This window comes from Rousettus aegyptiacus, unplaced genomic scaffold (assembly GCF_014176215.1).
Source record: "Rousettus aegyptiacus isolate mRouAeg1 unplaced genomic scaffold, mRouAeg1.p scaffold_m13_p_3, whole genome shotgun sequence".
NCBI lineage: Eukaryota > Metazoa > Chordata > Mammalia > Chiroptera > Pteropodidae > Rousettus > Rousettus aegyptiacus.
In genome coordinates this window covers 93820119-93837355 of record NW_023416306.1, presented here as the reverse complement: position 1 = coordinate 93837355, position 17237 = coordinate 93820119, and the positions used below count along the sequence as shown (strand labels likewise).

Sequence of the window (17237 nt, the reverse complement as noted above, 5' to 3'; positions counted from 1 at the left end):
ATGCGCAATCACGCCCCGTAAACCCTGCGGCTTATTCAAGTCGGCGCCAAAAGTGCCTACTTGTGCGCCTGCGCTGTGACCTGGACGTGGGACTGCCTGGACTGGAAACCATGGCGTGGGTACCAGCGGAGTCCGCAGTGGAGGAGTTGATGCCTCGGCTGTTGCCCGTGGAGCCATGCGATTTGGCAGAGGGTTTCGATCCCTCCGTACCTCCGAGGACGCCTCAGGAATACTTGAGGCGGGTCCAGTGAGTGATTTAGCCTGTGCGGGTGGGCTGGTCGTCTTTCCTGCCCCTGGGCACAGCATACGGTGCCTCGTTTGATCCCCAGGTGTGATAAAGCCCCTCCTCCGTACCCGTCCCCAGTCTCACGCGAGTTTGGGTCGGATCAAGATCACTCGATTACATCTTTACGTGGGAAGAGTTCCTATGAACTTAATTACATTAAATTTGATTACCCATGGCAAGATGTGTGCTCTTAGATTTCCTTGCTTTTAATCCAGATAATTTCAGAAACATATTTATCAGGACCTCAGTTGCAATTCTGAACTTTATTTCTGATTTCATAATGAAATAGCTCGTTTTACTACGCATGAACAAAGCACAACATTCTTCACATTTCTTGCATTTATTACTTATTTGTAGGATCGAAGCAGCTCAGTGTCCAGATGTTGTGGTAGCGCAAATTGACCCAAAGAAGTTGAAAAGGAAGCAAAGTGTGAATGTTTCCGTGAGTTTTATTACCCATCAGGGGACTTTTTTTACCCCCATAAGTTAAAAGACCAAGGCTGTTCCTATAGTATCCAGCAGTATCAATTTTGATGTAGGTAAGATTTGACTGCCACCTACGAAGTTAGACATTTGCTTTATCTCCTAAAAGGACAGTTGGCATTTACTGCCCCCAAAGAGGCTTTCAATAACCCTGGCACTCATGGAGATTTGCTCTTCATATTTTAGGGACATGATCTAATCCTAAAGAATTTTTTAAGTAGGCCACTTATGCTATTCTTTATTTCGAAGTAACTTTTTTCTAGTTGTCTTAATTATTATTGGACTGTTGAATCTTACTGTAATTTGCATTAGTGCATTTCTGCTTTTTATTGGGTTTTGATTTTTAAGACTTATAAACTCAAATATCTTACACTTTTCTAGCAACTTGCACACTTTGAACAATTTCATTTATCCAGCACATTTTTTACTAAGCAGCTAGGTTGTGCCAACACTGGAAAGACAACAAAAGGGTAGTCCTAAACCCTTGGAATTTACATTCGCCTGAGGAAGACAGAGGGTAAACAAGGAAATTAAATGATTACATATTATGACAATTGCTATGAAGAAAATTAACATAATGATAACATGAAGAACTATTTTATTTTTTTCAGAAAGAGCTACTTTAGTCACAGTAGGTTTCTCTGAGGAGATTTGTTTCATCTAAGGTCAGAGGAGAGAGCAATTTTAAATTGTGCTCAGTCCTTTTCTTTTTGTTCCAAGTACTTTCTTTGTCTGATGTTTATAATTAGGAAATTTTAATGCAGTTACTCTAATGTTTCATATAATTTCTTTTCAGAAGTTTTTAGCTGATGGAAGATGATGTGTTATATACCTGGTTTAAAAATTGACCTCACAAAGTTTTATTTCAGGGCAATATGGAATTACTTGTAAACTATGTGTTGTTTTAGGAAACAGATATAGACCTTTTAAAGTCAAATGTCAAATTATTTGAGGACATTCTGCTTCACCAAAATTCTTTATTTGGGATATATCTTTTTGTTTCAAACTGTTTGCTTTATAGAAAGACAGTACTAGATTATTTCTTCAGGGCTTATATCATTTAGATCTCTTAGAAACTGCAACTATAAACCATTCCATATTGTTCTTATTCAACATTTTAAACTCAGAAATAAATAGTAAAATGAAATGCCTTCTTTTCTGCATCAGCATAAAGTAATTTATTTTTCTTGTGTAGTCTTAATCATTTACTTTATTATTCAGTGTTCATGTTGATTTTACTTCTACTTTGCAGAGGCATGAGATTCTAGTTATAACACTAACACTGATTCTAACAATTATGAACTGATCTTAGCTTTCAGGATGCCAACCTGCTCCTGAAGGGTATTCCCCCACACTTCAGTGGCAACAGCAGCAAGTGGCACAATTTTCAGTTGTTCGACAGGTAAGTATACTTTAATCATTTAATCAAATTAATTTTCTTCCCTCTCTCAGATTATCTCTGTTCTTAAACAGTAGCTGGAAAAATAACATTCATGATTCAGAAGAATAAAGAAAAGAATATGTATGAATTAATTACAAAATTATTATAATCATTAGACATAATACAGTTTGAAACATATTTTCCCAGCTTTAGGATTATTAGAATGTTATGCAGCAGTTGATTTCTTAATTCAATTATCCATTCTCTGAAGATCGATGTCTAATTCTTCTTCCTTTAGAGTGTCAACAGACATAGAAGTCACTGGAAATCACAACAGTTGGATAGTAATGTGACGATGGTATGTACGTTTCTTTGTTAAAGTAGTACAGTGGATACCTATTTAGAATAGTCCATATTTATTTCCAGTCTTTAAAGATTCACTTACTTAGTCCATATTATTTTCATTCTCTCCCACCTACCATTAAAAGTAACAATTTTGGTATATTAGTAGGCTGAACAGTATAGAATCAGGAATGCAAGTTTTTATTTTTATGACAGTTTTAATCCACAGCATCTCGAGAGACTTTGGATAGGTAATTGTCAGGCCTCTATAAGTTTTTAAGGCGTCTTCTAGACATTTGTTTTTTAAGAAATAAATGCATTTTCAGTATTTACAAAAAGATTGAATAAAAGCTTTTTGGATTTTCTTGATCAGAGAATGGTGCCAATACCAGTGACATTTTAGTGAAGCCTGTCATGCGTACTGGAAAGTAGTATTTCCTACATTTCATCAGCTTAGATATAATACTAAGCTCTTCAGTAGCTATATCTGGACTATTGAATAAAAAGGGAGCTGGGTAAGCGATGGATACATTGTTCCAGGGCAATACTTTTTTTCTATGATAGATTTTTAATTTTTGCTTTTTTACATTTCCCTCTTTTTTTTAATTTATTTTTTAATTATAGTCGATATACAATATGTGATTAGTCTCAGGTGTACTCAAGGGCAATACTTTTAACCTTTTAGGGGGTGTCATATTCTTCCTGAGAATTAAATAAGTTATTTATATCTTCAGAAAGGAAAAAAAATGCATTTATGCACACAATTTTGCTGACAGGTTTAGGTAGGTAGTGCACAGATTTCAGATTTTAGAAGCTGCTTCTGGACAGTGCTTCCTAACATCTTTTACATGGTGATACATTGAGGTAGATGGAGGAGGCTGCTTGCATAGTCTTCCTGAGATTCCCAGCTAAGAGATTCAATATAAGCCTTTCTATATGCTTTCCATACCAGTTGGAATCTCTGCTCCAGGTAAAGCATTAAAGGAACTGATACCACTTGCCCAAGACCATTTAACTCATAAGAGGTATAGCTAGAAGCTACTAAAGTGTATCTGACTAAAGCCTTTCATGGTGCTGTATGGCCTCACAAAAGGGAGGCTAGGTAGGTAGATACATTATTTTCTTACTGGTGTAAGGACTTTGAGTGTATGCTTATTAATTCAAAAAGAAGCCACATCAGTAACATGATAATGATATAATTTTGTCAAAAATGAAAGTGACCTAACATAATTGAATAAATTATGATCTATCAAAAACAGATATATTATATAACAATAACATGGGATCATCACAGCAAATGTAAATGAAAATAAAATGAAAAAAGTTAAAAGCACACTGATGTCACCTATGTAAATATAAACATTTATTGATTTGTCTAATTATTTGTTAAGCACCTACTGTATTTAATAATCAGGAAATTCAGTGCTACCTGAAGCAGAAATAGGCTCTGACCTAATGGAGTAAGGGGGAAAAGGTGGATACATTGTTCCAAGACAATAGGTTTTAACCTTTTAAGGGTCTCATGTATCCTGAGAATCTAATGGAAGCTCTTTCTCCTCAAGGGAAAAAAACTATACCTTTGCAAAGTAATGTGCAAGACAACGTGTATAAATAAAAATTGTTTTGCGAAGGTAGTTATATTGAGCTGAATGCTTCTCCCCACTAGTCCTGCTTTTTCCACCTGGTGATGTAGAACAAATCTGTTCTTTGGCTGGACAGCCCATTAAGTTTGTGAAGTATATAATCATGTCTCCTTCTTTGGAATAAATATCCTTCATTCTTGTAAGCATTCTTAGTGTTTTTTTCCTCATACCAATTTCCATCTTTATCATCCTCTTTTAAACACACCCTTGCTTGCCAGTGTCCATTAAAGTGTGATCCAAACTAAATATGTCCCACATATGGTGAGACCACTCTGGTACTGTATTAGTTTGCTAGGGCTGCCATAGCAAAATACCACAAACTGGGTAGCTTAACCAGTAGTAATTTATTTTCTCATAGTTCTTTAGGCTGGAAGTCTAAGATCAAGGTGCAGTAAGTTTGGTTTCTCTTGAGGCCTCTCTCTTTGGTTTGCAAATGTCCATCTTCTCACTGTGTCCTCACATAGTCTTTCCTGTGTGCATGCCCATCTCTAGTGTCTCTTTATGTGTCCAAATTTCCTTTTCTTACAAGGACACTAGTCAGGTTGGATTTAGTACCTCTCTACAGTCTAATTTTATCTGAATCTCCTCTGTTTAGTCCCTATCTCCAAGTACAGTCATATCCTGAGCTCCTGGGGGTTAGGACTTCAACTGTGAGTTTTAGGAGGATATAAATCAGTCCATAACAGGCATCATATCTTTGTATTGAAATGGTGGTAATAGAGAGGAATCCTCATTTTGCATAGTTCAGTATTAAAAAAAAAAAAATACGTAGAAATAAGTAAATTCATTTTCTTTTCTTTTAGCCAAAATCTGAAGATGAAGAAGGCTGGAAAAAATTTTGTTTGGGTGAAAGGTTATGTGCTGAAGGGGCTGTTGGACCAGCTAAGAATGAAAGTCCTGGAATTGATTATATACAAGTAGGTGATAAAAGGATAAACAAAACAAAAAGTATTCTAATTTTGATGCATCATGTAGTATAAAGGGTCAGCAAACTATGGCCTAGGCCATATCCAGCCCACAGCCTTTTTTTGTACAGCTTATGAGCTAAGAATGATTTTTATATTTTTAAAGCATTGTAAAGAACAAACTAATATGTGACTAATACTGCGTGTCCTGCAGAGCATAAAATATTAGTTCAGCTGTTTACAGAAAATGTTTGCAAACCCAATTTAGTTTATTAGCTCTTTACCTTAAAAATTGGCAGCCCAGTTTCTAAGACAATGTACTATGATGTTTTTTAGGTTGGCTTCATATCTCTTATGTTTTAGCTGTGCAGAAATTTTGAGAGTTAGATGAGATTGTGTTTCTTTAAATGATTAAATATTGGTTGAACATTGAGTGATGCATAGTCAGAGAAACAGGAAAACATGGCACTGTTGGAGAGGTACTTAAAAATACTTAGTAAATTGCATGTTCTGGAGATGAAATGTTGAAGTTATGTTTAAATTTCACATAGCTTTATTCTAATTATAAATGATTGGGAAAACAACTTGCCCTTCAGGATTCACCTGCCCTCAAGTTTGTGGATGTTTTTAGGGAAACCCTCTGCATACATCTGCATTACTACCACCTCCTTATATTGTTCTGTTCGTTGAATTGGTATTTTTTGTTTGTATGTGGTACCACATTGTGTTTTTTCTATTTAAAACTAATTATTCCCCAAAGGTAAAAGCTCCAAAAATCACTAAAAAGACCAAGAGTCCAATTTTAAAAAAGAGTCAAAGAATATAGACATCTTAGGGGAAAGGTGAAGTGGATAAAGGAGATCAAATATATGATAGCTGAAGGAAACTGAACTTTGAGTGGTAAACACACAATAAGATATACAGATGTCAAATTATAATGTACATCTGAAAATTATATAATTATTAACCAATGTTGTACCAATAAACTTAATTTAAAAATTAGTTAATTAGAATAAAAAAGAGTATAGACATCTCACAGATAGGAAATACAAATCAATATTATATAAGAAGATGCACAATCTCACTTGCAGTAGAAATGCAACTTATAACGATGCTGGCTGCTATTTTTCAGGTAACATATTGGCAAAGAAAGCTTGATATACTGTGTTGATGAGGACAGGGAAAACCGGGCACTCCACATGTGCTGGGAGCAAAAGTAGATTCAACTCTCTAGGGGAGCTAATTTGGCACTGTTTCTCATGCAGCCTGTTGTTCTGGATAATCTTTATGTTACATTTCAAAAATGTGTTTTAATTTAATAAAGAATTAAAATTTATTATCTTGTTATTATAAAATATATGAGTACCATATGTCATGTGAAAGAACCATTTAAAGATGCAAGAGTTCTCTTAAGTTTCTCAAAAGTTAATGCTGTTTTCATCATCAAGGCTCTCAGCTTTAAACTCCAAAGTAGATTTTTTCAAATTAAATTAGGTTAGGCTTGAAAAAAGTCCTAATTCGAGTACCCTTATTCCTGAAAATATTAGCTTTATTCAAAAAGTATCACATTAATGTCATAGTACCAATAGTATCATTATCATTTTAAAATATTTTATGCTTTAAAATTTTAATTATTAAAATTATTCTTTATTTTTAAATTTACATATTCAGAGTTCAAGATATTATTTTTTTGAACATTACCCATGTAATAGTTCATGAAATATTTTATTGCAATGGCAGCAAAGGAATTTAGTTTCATTTATTTTCATTTATTCTTTGTTTCTAAATAACTGTGTTGAGAAATTCACCAGTTTGGAAAAAAATAAAGGCCCTTATAATACCATTTAGTATATTTCAATCTCATTTTTTTTTTTCCAGATTGGTTTTCCTCCTTTGCTTAGTATTGTTAGCAGAATGAATCAGGTAAAATCCATCTAATAATAAGTATATATGCATTCTTTTGTTTGTGATGTATGTGAAAGTATTTAGTATGTTTACTAAATTTTTTTAGTAGGCAAGACCCTGTCCTAAACTTTCTATAAGTTCATATTTAATTCTTACTAAGGCCCTATATAGGGAGTTATTATTAACACCTCTTTTTTGAGACAAGGAAACAAAGTTAGAAGTTAAGAACATGTAGGTAGTTTTTCAGCAAGTTTTAATGGGATTCTAATTCTAGAACTGATGCTCTTAATCATGGTGCTAAACCATTCAATTGTGTACATATCAGTTACATGTCTTAGATTCTGGGGTTTGAAGTAAATACTACAGTTAGATTGCTATTTCTAGTTCCATATATCCTACATAATCCATTAAGAATGAACTACAGTTGACTCTAGAAAAACACAAGGATTAGGGATACTGACCCTCCATGCAGTCAGAAATCCACTGTAACATTTGACTCCCTGAAAACTTTACTACATAAATTTCTTGGAAAAAAGGAAAGAAATATAGACTTTAGTTCCTCAGTCTTTAGGATGAGGAACTCTTATCTACTTAAAGAAAATAAAAACTTTGATGGTTTTGTCTTCACATAGCATTGGATACCCTCAGAAAATACTCTTTTTAAGAGTCATACTCTTGTAAATCATATAACTGGCTGACAGTTTCTCTTACTTGATCATTTGCATTAAGATACTGTAGTAATTATACTGAATTCAATAAGAGTTTTTTCAAGTGTCCAATTATATTTGAATAAGCCAGAGAATAGTTTTAGCAGTTTGATAAATTCTATCTGTAGTTTTAAAGCAGATCTTTCTCTAGCTAACTTTCTCTTCAGATTATACTTTGTTTTAATGAAAATAATCTGAAGATATTTATGCAAAGACTTTTTTTAACAGCTCTTGGAATTTTTCAAGTAGGTATAAACTTAATTAGTAGTTACAAACTAAATCCTAGGATTTAAACCAAGGTATTAATACTTGGAAGTATACAAGAATATGTGTCTTAAAAGCCTCTTCTCACTGAGTGAGCTATCGGATCAAATTACTAAATAGAGTCACAATTTTCTCTGGAAGTTTAAAGAATGGGGCCAATTTAATCATCAGAGTTGCTTTCTAACTAAAATTAACAAAACTCATGTTGAACGGGTTAGTGTTTTATTATTAATGCAATTCTTCTACTTCCTTCCCCCTTTTTTAGGCAACAGTAACTAGTGTCTTGGAATACCTGAGTAATTGGTTTGGAGAACGAGACTTTACCCCAGAATTGGTAGTATTACATCTTTTTAATTTCATAATGAAGACAAAATTATGTTTACTTATATATGAGTTATGACTCTCCAGTATTTATAGATAGTGTATGTATTATATGTAAACTATGTATGCTTATTTCCACTGAAATAAGGAATTTTCACTGGAATGTAAATCAACATACTACTTTCTTCATTAAGAAAGTCTTGCTTTGGGGAAGAAAAATGTCAACTAAACATTTTGATTTCTATCCTGGGACAAGCTGTTTATCTCATTGCAGACCAGTTACAGGTTACAGACTAGCAACCAAGCTGCAGACCCCATTTTGAGTGGCACTGGTTTAAAGAAGTTTGAAAAGCATTTTCTAAAATGGCCTCGAAATCCAGTTCACAAAAGCATATCATAAATAACAACAATAATAGCAAGCCCATTGTGCCAGACATAATTCCTTGCGTCTTCTGATATGACCTATGAACTATTATTATTTCCATTTTACAAATAAGGAAACTGAAGACCATAGAGATTTGGTAACTTGCTTGAAGTCACACAGATCGTATATAACTAACTAGCAGAACTGAGACTCATGCCCGGGCAATCTGACTGCTCTTAACAACTATGCTACATTACCCCTCTATTTTATGGCTTTATAGTCACAGCTAATTTTTCACCCTTAAAATTGTGTAAATTTGGTGGGCATTATATAATTTACTTAATCCTCTAAGAAGTTTTGTCATCTGAAGTTAGATGTAATTTTTAGAAATAAATATTATTCGCAGTTAGGATATTTGCCAAAGAATGTGTCTGAGAAAGTCTCGCTTTGGAGAAAAAAAGTGTCAAATATATAATCTTTGCCCTCCAGAAGCTTATAGTCTACTGGGAGAAACAGATAAATCAACATGGATATAGTGTGTAAGTTTCCCAACCTGCCATTCAACCAAGTGGCTTAGATAAGTCTCTTTCATAAGTATAATGACCATATTATTTATCACTAGACTTTCAGTTTACATATTTATATTTTTCTTTTAAATCTCTACATATAGCATACATTTTAAGGGGAAAAAATCATTTAATATCACTATTTCTGATTCAGTGGTCCTACATGTCTTTTACATAGTTATAATGGATATATTCTGTTTTTTTCTGACTCACATTTATATATTTCTGTATAATAAGATAATTCACATAATTGCCATTGTGTTAACACTCATAGTTTACTTTGATTCTCTCATTATTGACCATTTAAGTTCTTTCTTATATTTTACAAACATGACTAAATTGTAAACATTCCTACTAGTTTATTAGAGTATATTTGGAGTAGAATTATTGGATCAAGGTTTTATAAGCCTTTGTTACATTCTGCCAGATTGCTTTCCAGAAGAAATGAATGAGTCGATAACGTACCAGCAGTGGATGCTTAAAGTTAGTTCTCGTCCCTGGAATCCTACTTTAAGTTGAACCATGAGAAATTGCCATTTTTGTAGCTAAAAAACATTTGGTTATCAGTAATTCCATATGGTTCAATCTAACATTTTATAATGAGTTTCGCAAATTTATAGTAGTACTTCAAAAGTAAATAATTTATATTTCTTTCAATATCAGCAAAACATAATATTCTTCACATACTTTAGTATGTTAGCTATACCTTCAATAGATAACATTGTCCATATTGTTAGGTTACTTATTCATTGGAATCTAGATGATGAACTTTAAATTTTTTTCTGTCTGATGGTGACCTTTTTTCACTATTATTTGATCTGTTTTTCTTATCTTCCTTTAATATTTTTAACTTTGTTGTAAAATTTTTTTAAAAACATAAAGATTACCCACTCAAGAGGTAATAAATCTGGCTTTTCCTATTAATTAGTGAAAGCATATTACCAAAAAATGTAGCTAGACTTGCCAGGGGAACCATTAACTGTTTCTGAACCACTGACAAGTGATTTACTGAAGTTTAACCTGTTAATCATTTGAGTCTTATTTTGAATAATCCGTCTCTTAAATCAACAGTGTTCAATTACTCTAGGTAACCATAGCTTCAGTACTCTAATATTGGTGTTTAAAAACCTGTCACAGGAAGTTTGAATATCATAAACTGGGAAAAAGACCTTTTTAAATTTTCTTTACTTAGTATTACTTGTCTGATAGTTTTTTGAGAAATACAGCCTTATTTTATCCAAGTGTGAAGCTATTAAGGAAGTTTTTTGGGTACTTGGTTTTGGATTTCGCCTTTATTTTTTTACTATTGTCACAGTGTGCACGTAACCTTGAGGAAAAGAACCTTTCAGCATAGATACATCTTAGTCACTAGAGGAAAAATATGAACATTTTAAAAATTAGCAGAAAGTTCATCTCGATGATTGTATTGCAAATTTATTTTTCCTTTGTGCTTTGTGTATTCGTTCATTTTTCTTCATTAAGTATATCCTACTTTTGTAATTGAAAAGAAAAACCCACTTTAAAAAGGGATGGGGATAAATTTAGCTTGCCATGGCATTTATAGAAGTATCAAAACTTTTCATCTATAGTTCCTTTGTATAGATATGGGGGACAAAGTTAAAAATTATAAAATGATTTGCATATCTGTCTATAGAGGGCAGAGAAAAAAAATGTATCTTAATTTTTCCAGTGATTTATACAGATCGTAATGTAGTTTTCTACCTATAAATTAGGACTTTAATTGTAATAAGAATCTCTGAAACTAACTGTTTGGTGATAGGAGTGTTTTTAAGTATCTAATGTTCTGTGTGTCTATAGGTAGAAGATATAAAAAATATCACTTGGATGTCTAGATGACCCTTTGTTGTTTATATCTAAACATAATATAATTAAATGTTCTGTGAACTGATTCATAACAAATAACCAGGCACAACATTGGACATTTAAAAAAACAAGTTAAAACATATGGTACAATATCTGCCTACTTATTACTTTTTTAAATTCTATGTAGGGAAGATGGCTTTATGCTTTATTGGCTTGTCTTGAAAAACCTTTATTACCTGAGGCCCATTCACTGATTCGGCAGCTTGCAAGAAGATGTTCTGAAGTGAGGCTCTTAGTGGTAAGTTGTGATATGTTGATAAAGAAGGATTCCAATTAAGAAAACACAGAATATTTTATGAGGATTAGACTGGGCTACATAATAGAAAAGCCCAAAATAACAGTAGCTTAAATAAAATGGAAATTTTTCTCAGATAAAGTCTGAAGGTAGGCTGATCAGATTTAAGACACCTGTTATCCAGGCCTTTGAGTTCTGCCACGTGTGGCTTCCATCAAGCTTACCTCATTATCCAAGGTGGCTCCTGGAGCTTCTACCATTATATTTCATTATAGGGAGTTGGAAAGAAGAGGAAAAGAAGGCCGTCCGTTTTTCAAAGAGCCTTCCCAAAGGTTCCACAGTACATCTGACTATATAGCTCACTGGCCAGAATTTAGTCACATGGCCATAAAAAAATGGGCAATGTTCACTTTTAACTGAGTGGCAGTATGCCTAGCTAAAAAAGGAGCTTCAGTTACTAAATAACAAGAGAAGGCAAGAAACTGGAGTGGTCAACTAGCAGTCTCTGGCCCAATGATTGCTTTGAATTTCTCCAGTCAGACCGTTCCTCTAACTCGTGCCTGCAACATTATAATAAAAATTAATTTAAAACCAGATTAAGCTCACTTCTAATTTTTTTCATCCCTCTTTTCCCCTCCACAAAATGTATACTTGTTCTCCATTACTCCAAAATACATTTATTGAACAACTGCGATATAGTCCAAACTAATTGACATGGCCTATACTCCAAGCAAAATGTACTTGCTTCTCACTAAATATTCCCTGTGCTTTGTTCCTAGACTTTATTTCCTCTACAGAAGAGCCACTTCCAATCTGCATCCAAATACCATTTACTTTTCACAATCCAGATCATATTCTACCATTTCTATGATACTTTCCTTGTTCCTAACAGCTAAAAAGAATCTCTTCATTCTCTGTTTTCCCAGTATACTTCAAAGATATTAGGGTGGAACAGACTACATTTTGAGTTCTGCCACATGTGGCTTCCTTCCTTTTTTTTTTTAGGACAGCAAAGATGATGAGAGGGTTCCTGCATTGAATTTATTAATATGCTTGGTTAGTAGGTAAGTAATTCTTGGCTTTTGCTTTGTAATAGTATTAATGTTGGTAGAGAGTATTGTTTCCATTTCACAGTAGAGGAAATTGAGGTGTAAGGAAACATAATATTATATGTATTATATGTATCACAGTTCCCATAGTTTTTCTCTATAATAATGCTGTAGTGAAGATCCTTATATATATATATAGCTCCAGTATTTCTTAGGGGTAAATTCCTGGAAATAAGTCAAAGGGCATTAGAGTCATGCATGGCTTAACAACAGTGATCTGAGAAATGCATCCGTAGGCACTTTCATCATTTTGTGAACATCAGAATGTAGTTACACAAACCTAGATGATAAAACCTACTACATACCTAGGCCATATGGTATACCACCATTGTATGTGCAGTGTGTTGTTGACCAAAACATTATTTTGGCGCATGACTGTATTTTTAAAACTGATTTGCTGTCAGTTTGCCTTACAGAAAGCTCATATCATCCTGTGTTCCCACTAAAGTGTAATGAGATTGGCTCTCTCCTAGTCAACATTGGGCATTTTCCGTTGATAAAATATTTCCATTCTAATAGTTAAAAAAAAATACAATCAAATTCTGTTTATTTGCATACGTTTACCAGCAAAGGTAGACTGTCTTATTTTACTACAATATTTTTTTAATTGTCTGTGTCCTTTGTTTTTTAGTTGGGGCATATTTTTATTTAGCGTGTGTTTGATTTCATTTCATTTTTCACCTGGAATTTGAGAACTTTTTTATATTCCAAATTCTTGTATCTATATATACTTACACATATACGCACACATTTATTTTAGGTCTCTTTCTAAACTTAATATTTTTGTTTGACTGGTGAGTGTTTTTATTCCAATGCTGATGCCTTTGTAGAAATTTATGATATATTTAAATATTGGGAAGGTAAGTAATCCTGTGTACATTTTTCCCCACCCCCACATAAGACACTTTTTCACAGTACTCACATATTCAACATCTAATTTCTTGATCTACAATAATTATGCTGCTAATGATAATTAATACTTACTGGGCACGTTGTGCCAAGCATTTTTCTTAGTGCTTCATAATAGGAACTCGTGTAATTCTTAGAAGGTAGGTACCATTATCAGTTTACAGGTGAGGAAACAGTGGCAGAGAGGTTAAATAACTTTCCTGCAATCACATAACTAGTAAATGGCAGAGCTAGAACCTAAACCTTGCAGGCAGCTTTACTCTAGAGCTAAGCTCTTAACTATGCTGATACACCAAGTTAACACCTACCACATGTGTTGGTAGTGAGAGTTAAGTGAGAAGCTACATCATTGCCCCAGGCAGAGAGAGAGAGAGAGTGTGTCTAATCCTTACACAATTCAAGTTTTTTTCAGGAACCAGAGACTTAAACATATCATCTGCCTCCTAATCCACTGATATAATATTATGCAGGTGTGACAGAAGATCCAGTTGTATTGGTCATGATTATTTTTTATCCTCAGTAGGTAAAAATGAAAAAAAAAAAAATTGTAGACTAGAAAAGTATCTGAGACTGTAAGCTTCACTTAGGAAAATATATAGATTATAGCAAGTTTGTAAAAAGATAACAAGCCTTGACTTTCTTTGCAATAGCAGCTTCAATAGAAGTAACATATTATTATAAGTCTTTGTTGTTGGTTTTGCTTGTTTAAGGCAATAAGTGTTAAGTCATAGCAGTACCTACTCAGATGAGTGGAATCTCTTTCAAACAGGATCTAATAGCTATATATTGTAGCCGCCTTAATTATTTTACCAATCATAATTTTTAAACTTATTATGGAGATTTCTAAACATACAGATGTAGAATAACCCCACACCGATTCGTCACCCAGCTCTACAATTAACTCTTCACCAAGATGTTTCATTTATCTCATCTATTTTGTTAATGTATTTTAAACAAATCTCAGACATGTCATTTCTCCTCTTTTAGTATGTAACTGACAAGGACTTTGTAAAAACATGACTATAATACTAGTATCAAATCTGATAAATTTAATAACTACAGTATCATCTGAAATCCAGTCCATGTTTCATATTCTCTAATTGTCCCAAAAATATCTTTTGTTTAAATCAGGATCCGAGTAAGATGTACTCATTGCATTCCTTTGATATGTTTCTTACGTCTCCCCATCAACCCCCTGGATTTTTTTCTTTATCATTTATTTGTTGAAGAAACTGGGTTTTTTGACTTGTAAAATTTCCCATTTTGGTTTTGGCAACTTTATCTTTATGGTGGTGTTTAATGTGCCCCTCTATCCTCTGTATTTTCTATAAACTGGTAGCTAGGTCTAAAGGCTTGATTGTAGTGTTGTTTGTTTGACAGGACTCCATGAGGCTCATATCTAGTTGTCCCACTTATACTGGTGATAAATTTGATCACTGCTCTTGGTAAAATCCATACTTTTTACCTGTTGAGTTTGTCAGCCATTCGACTGTTGCCTAGATCCATTATTTCATTAGGATTCAAAAATACTGGTTTTTCTATCATTTATCTATACCTAAAACTTTTTCTATGAAACATAACTTCCTTTAATCAATTTTGTTACCCTGAAATATAGTTTACCCCCCCCCAAAAAAAAAAAACCGGGATACATGCTAAATTCTTCCCCTTTATTTACTAATTTTTAGAATAATAATTTGTGGCCTAACAGTCCCCAGAGATGACCAATAAGGTTGTTTCTAGTTTGAGATTATCATTTTGAATTTAAGGTTTTTAACATTTGATACATTTCACTATATTACAATATTTTTGATGCTCAAATTGTTCTATCTTTGGCCAGTGGGAGCCCCTCAGGTTCATTCCTATGCTTTTTGTTATATAATCCTAGTGGTCTTTTATAGTTTTCTTATTTTCTGGTATGTCTAGATGATTCATACATATCTTGGATATTTCTAGATCTGGATCTGGAATCAGTCTTTTCTCCTGGGGATGCTGGTTCTTCTTTTAAAGTAGAAAATGGTATTTAGTATCCACAATTTGGACGTTAAGAGAAGCGAGTTGTTGTTCGGTTGGTTGTTGCATTTAGGCCTTTTCTGAGAACAGAGCTAGGAACTATATTTTTAGAAAGAGCTCAAATTGATATTTCAGATCTAACTTAAGATTACATGATTTTTCTTTAATGTTAACATTTTTTTTTCCTATGCTAAAAGCCTGGTTTCTAATATTATTAACATAATTGGCTTTATCCTATAGTATGCACATAATAGTTTCAGAATAACAACATTAACAGTGTCACTGATAGTAAGAAAATATTGAAATCATTTAAAAACTTTCTTGCAGTTCTTTTTGTCCCTGGTATATCTCACTAGGGACATATAGCAGTACACTGAGTCTAAAACCACTTGAAATTATTCTCTTGTGTGTCTGTGCCACCAACTTGATATATGGGAAGATTCATTTGGTAGAGTTTGATTAATGATTCTGTATTTTCTTTTGTTTTATAATTACATAAAACATTTACATTGTTCCAAAGTTAAAATTATAATTCAGGTTGCACTTTGAGTTTAGAATCCACCTTTATCATTCCTAGCCTCTTTTCTCCCTTCCGTAGTTATCCATTTTATTAATTTTTGGATTATTCTTCTATTGTTTCTTTTTAAAAGTCTAAGCAAATACATATATCTGCATTTCTATATAGGCTTACAAAAGGTAGCATACTAAATGTAACATTCTGTACTTTTTTTTTCACTTAATCCTGGAAATCACACTGTAGCAGTGTATTTTTCTCATTTCCTTTTTGTAAAAGGTTTATAGTCTTCTACTGTGTAGATGTGCCATAGTTTATTCAACCAGTCCCCTCAGATGATTGGGTTGTTTGCAGTCTTTTATTACTGTAAGTAGTGTTGCATTTAGTATCTTTAATCATACTCTCGATTATTTCTTTACTAGGTATTTTGACCAACGTGATTTAGCTGATGAGCCATCTTGATGTAGCTGATCTCTCAGGAATAGAAGATACTTGTGATGAAAGCAGCCCAAGTCTGAGGAATGCCAATTAAAGTGCAAATTGCATCACATCCTACATTATGTGAGGGGTCTTCATCTTAGCCTATGCAACTCAAGTTGCAGAAGATTGTGTATGGATTTGAATATCTGAACTATCTTTTGAAAATCCCACTTAGTTTTTGATAAACTGTTTTAAAGTTTTCTATTACCACATGCAAAACTGTATGATGAAATTTTACAAATGTCCTTGGTGCTGTTTCATTGTTTATATGTATATACATAAAATTTTATTGAGATGTTTTGGTTACTAAAATTTTGTTTGACTCGAATAAAATACAATGGAGAAACATTCTTAGTATTGGGATTAAAATAATTTAGATTAAATGGCAAATGTGTTTATAGCAACAAAATTATTCAAACCTTTCCCTTTTTAAGCTGAATACTTTTAAGTGATTTATTGCACAAAATCTTTCTTAACAAATCATTTTTAATACTCTAATCCACTGCTTTAATTTTTCTGTCAAATCTTCTGTTGATATCATTTATATTTTCAGGTAGAAGTGCTTTCTACTTTAAAAGATCCAAGTAGCAATGGTTTTTCAAATTGGAGTTTATCTTTCTCACATAACGAGAAATGTAGAGGAGCTGGTTATTGGCGTTGGTTCAATGACTCGAAGATACCAAGGTCTCAGATTCTTTTGGCCTTTCTTTCATGGTAACGAGATGGCCACTGCAGTTCAAAGCAATGTGTATGTATTCAAGACGAAAAGGGGAGGAGGCATCTGATCCCTTTCTCATAAAAGCAAAACCTCTAGAAATCCACAGCAGATTTGTGTTCATCTGTTGGCCATAAGTGTACAAGATGATCACCTCTACCTCCAAGAAAGGATGGGAAATGAAATTGTAAGCCTTTCCAGACTTTCTAATAGA

The 17237-nt window shown here is 33.2% G+C and overlaps 1 protein-coding gene across 2 annotated transcripts; it reads left to right on the top strand.

The window, feature by feature from the left end:
* Nucleotides 1–15: 15 nt before the first annotated feature.
* On the top strand, nucleotides 16–16658 carry GEMIN2 (gem nuclear organelle associated protein 2). 2 transcript variants are annotated; one of them, XM_036238362.1, is made up of 10 exons: nucleotides 16–247; nucleotides 644–728; nucleotides 2082–2171; nucleotides 2449–2508; nucleotides 4939–5052; nucleotides 6919–6963; nucleotides 8182–8250; nucleotides 11179–11289; nucleotides 12292–12350; nucleotides 16251–16658. In XM_036238362.1, the coding sequence occupies exons 1-10, from the start codon at nucleotides 111–113 to the stop codon at nucleotides 16288–16290; spliced, it is 810 nt and encodes a 269-aa protein (XP_036094255.1). In that variant the 5' UTR covers nucleotides 16–110; the 3' UTR covers nucleotides 16291–16658. The 2 variants fall into 2 exon arrangements, with proteins under 2 accessions (XP_036094255.1, XP_036094256.1); XM_036238363.1 differs by lacking the exon at nucleotides 644–728 and having other exon boundaries at nucleotides 66–247.
* Nucleotides 16659–17237: the final 579 nt, after the last annotated feature.

Excerpts from the sequence above, each read along its gene's own strand:
- GEMIN2 (XM_036238362.1), top strand. The coding sequence starts at position 111 with ATGGCGTGGGTACCAGCGGAGTCCGCAGTGGAGGAGTTGATGCCTCGG. Across the intron at positions 2,172-2,448 it reads AATTTTCAGTTGTTCGACAG|AGTGTCAACAGACATAGAAG; the intron begins GTAAGTATACTT and ends TTCTTCCTTTAG. Across the intron at positions 8,251-11,178 it reads GAGACTTTACCCCAGAATTG|GGAAGATGGCTTTATGCTTT; the intron begins GTAGTATTACAT and ends AATTCTATGTAG.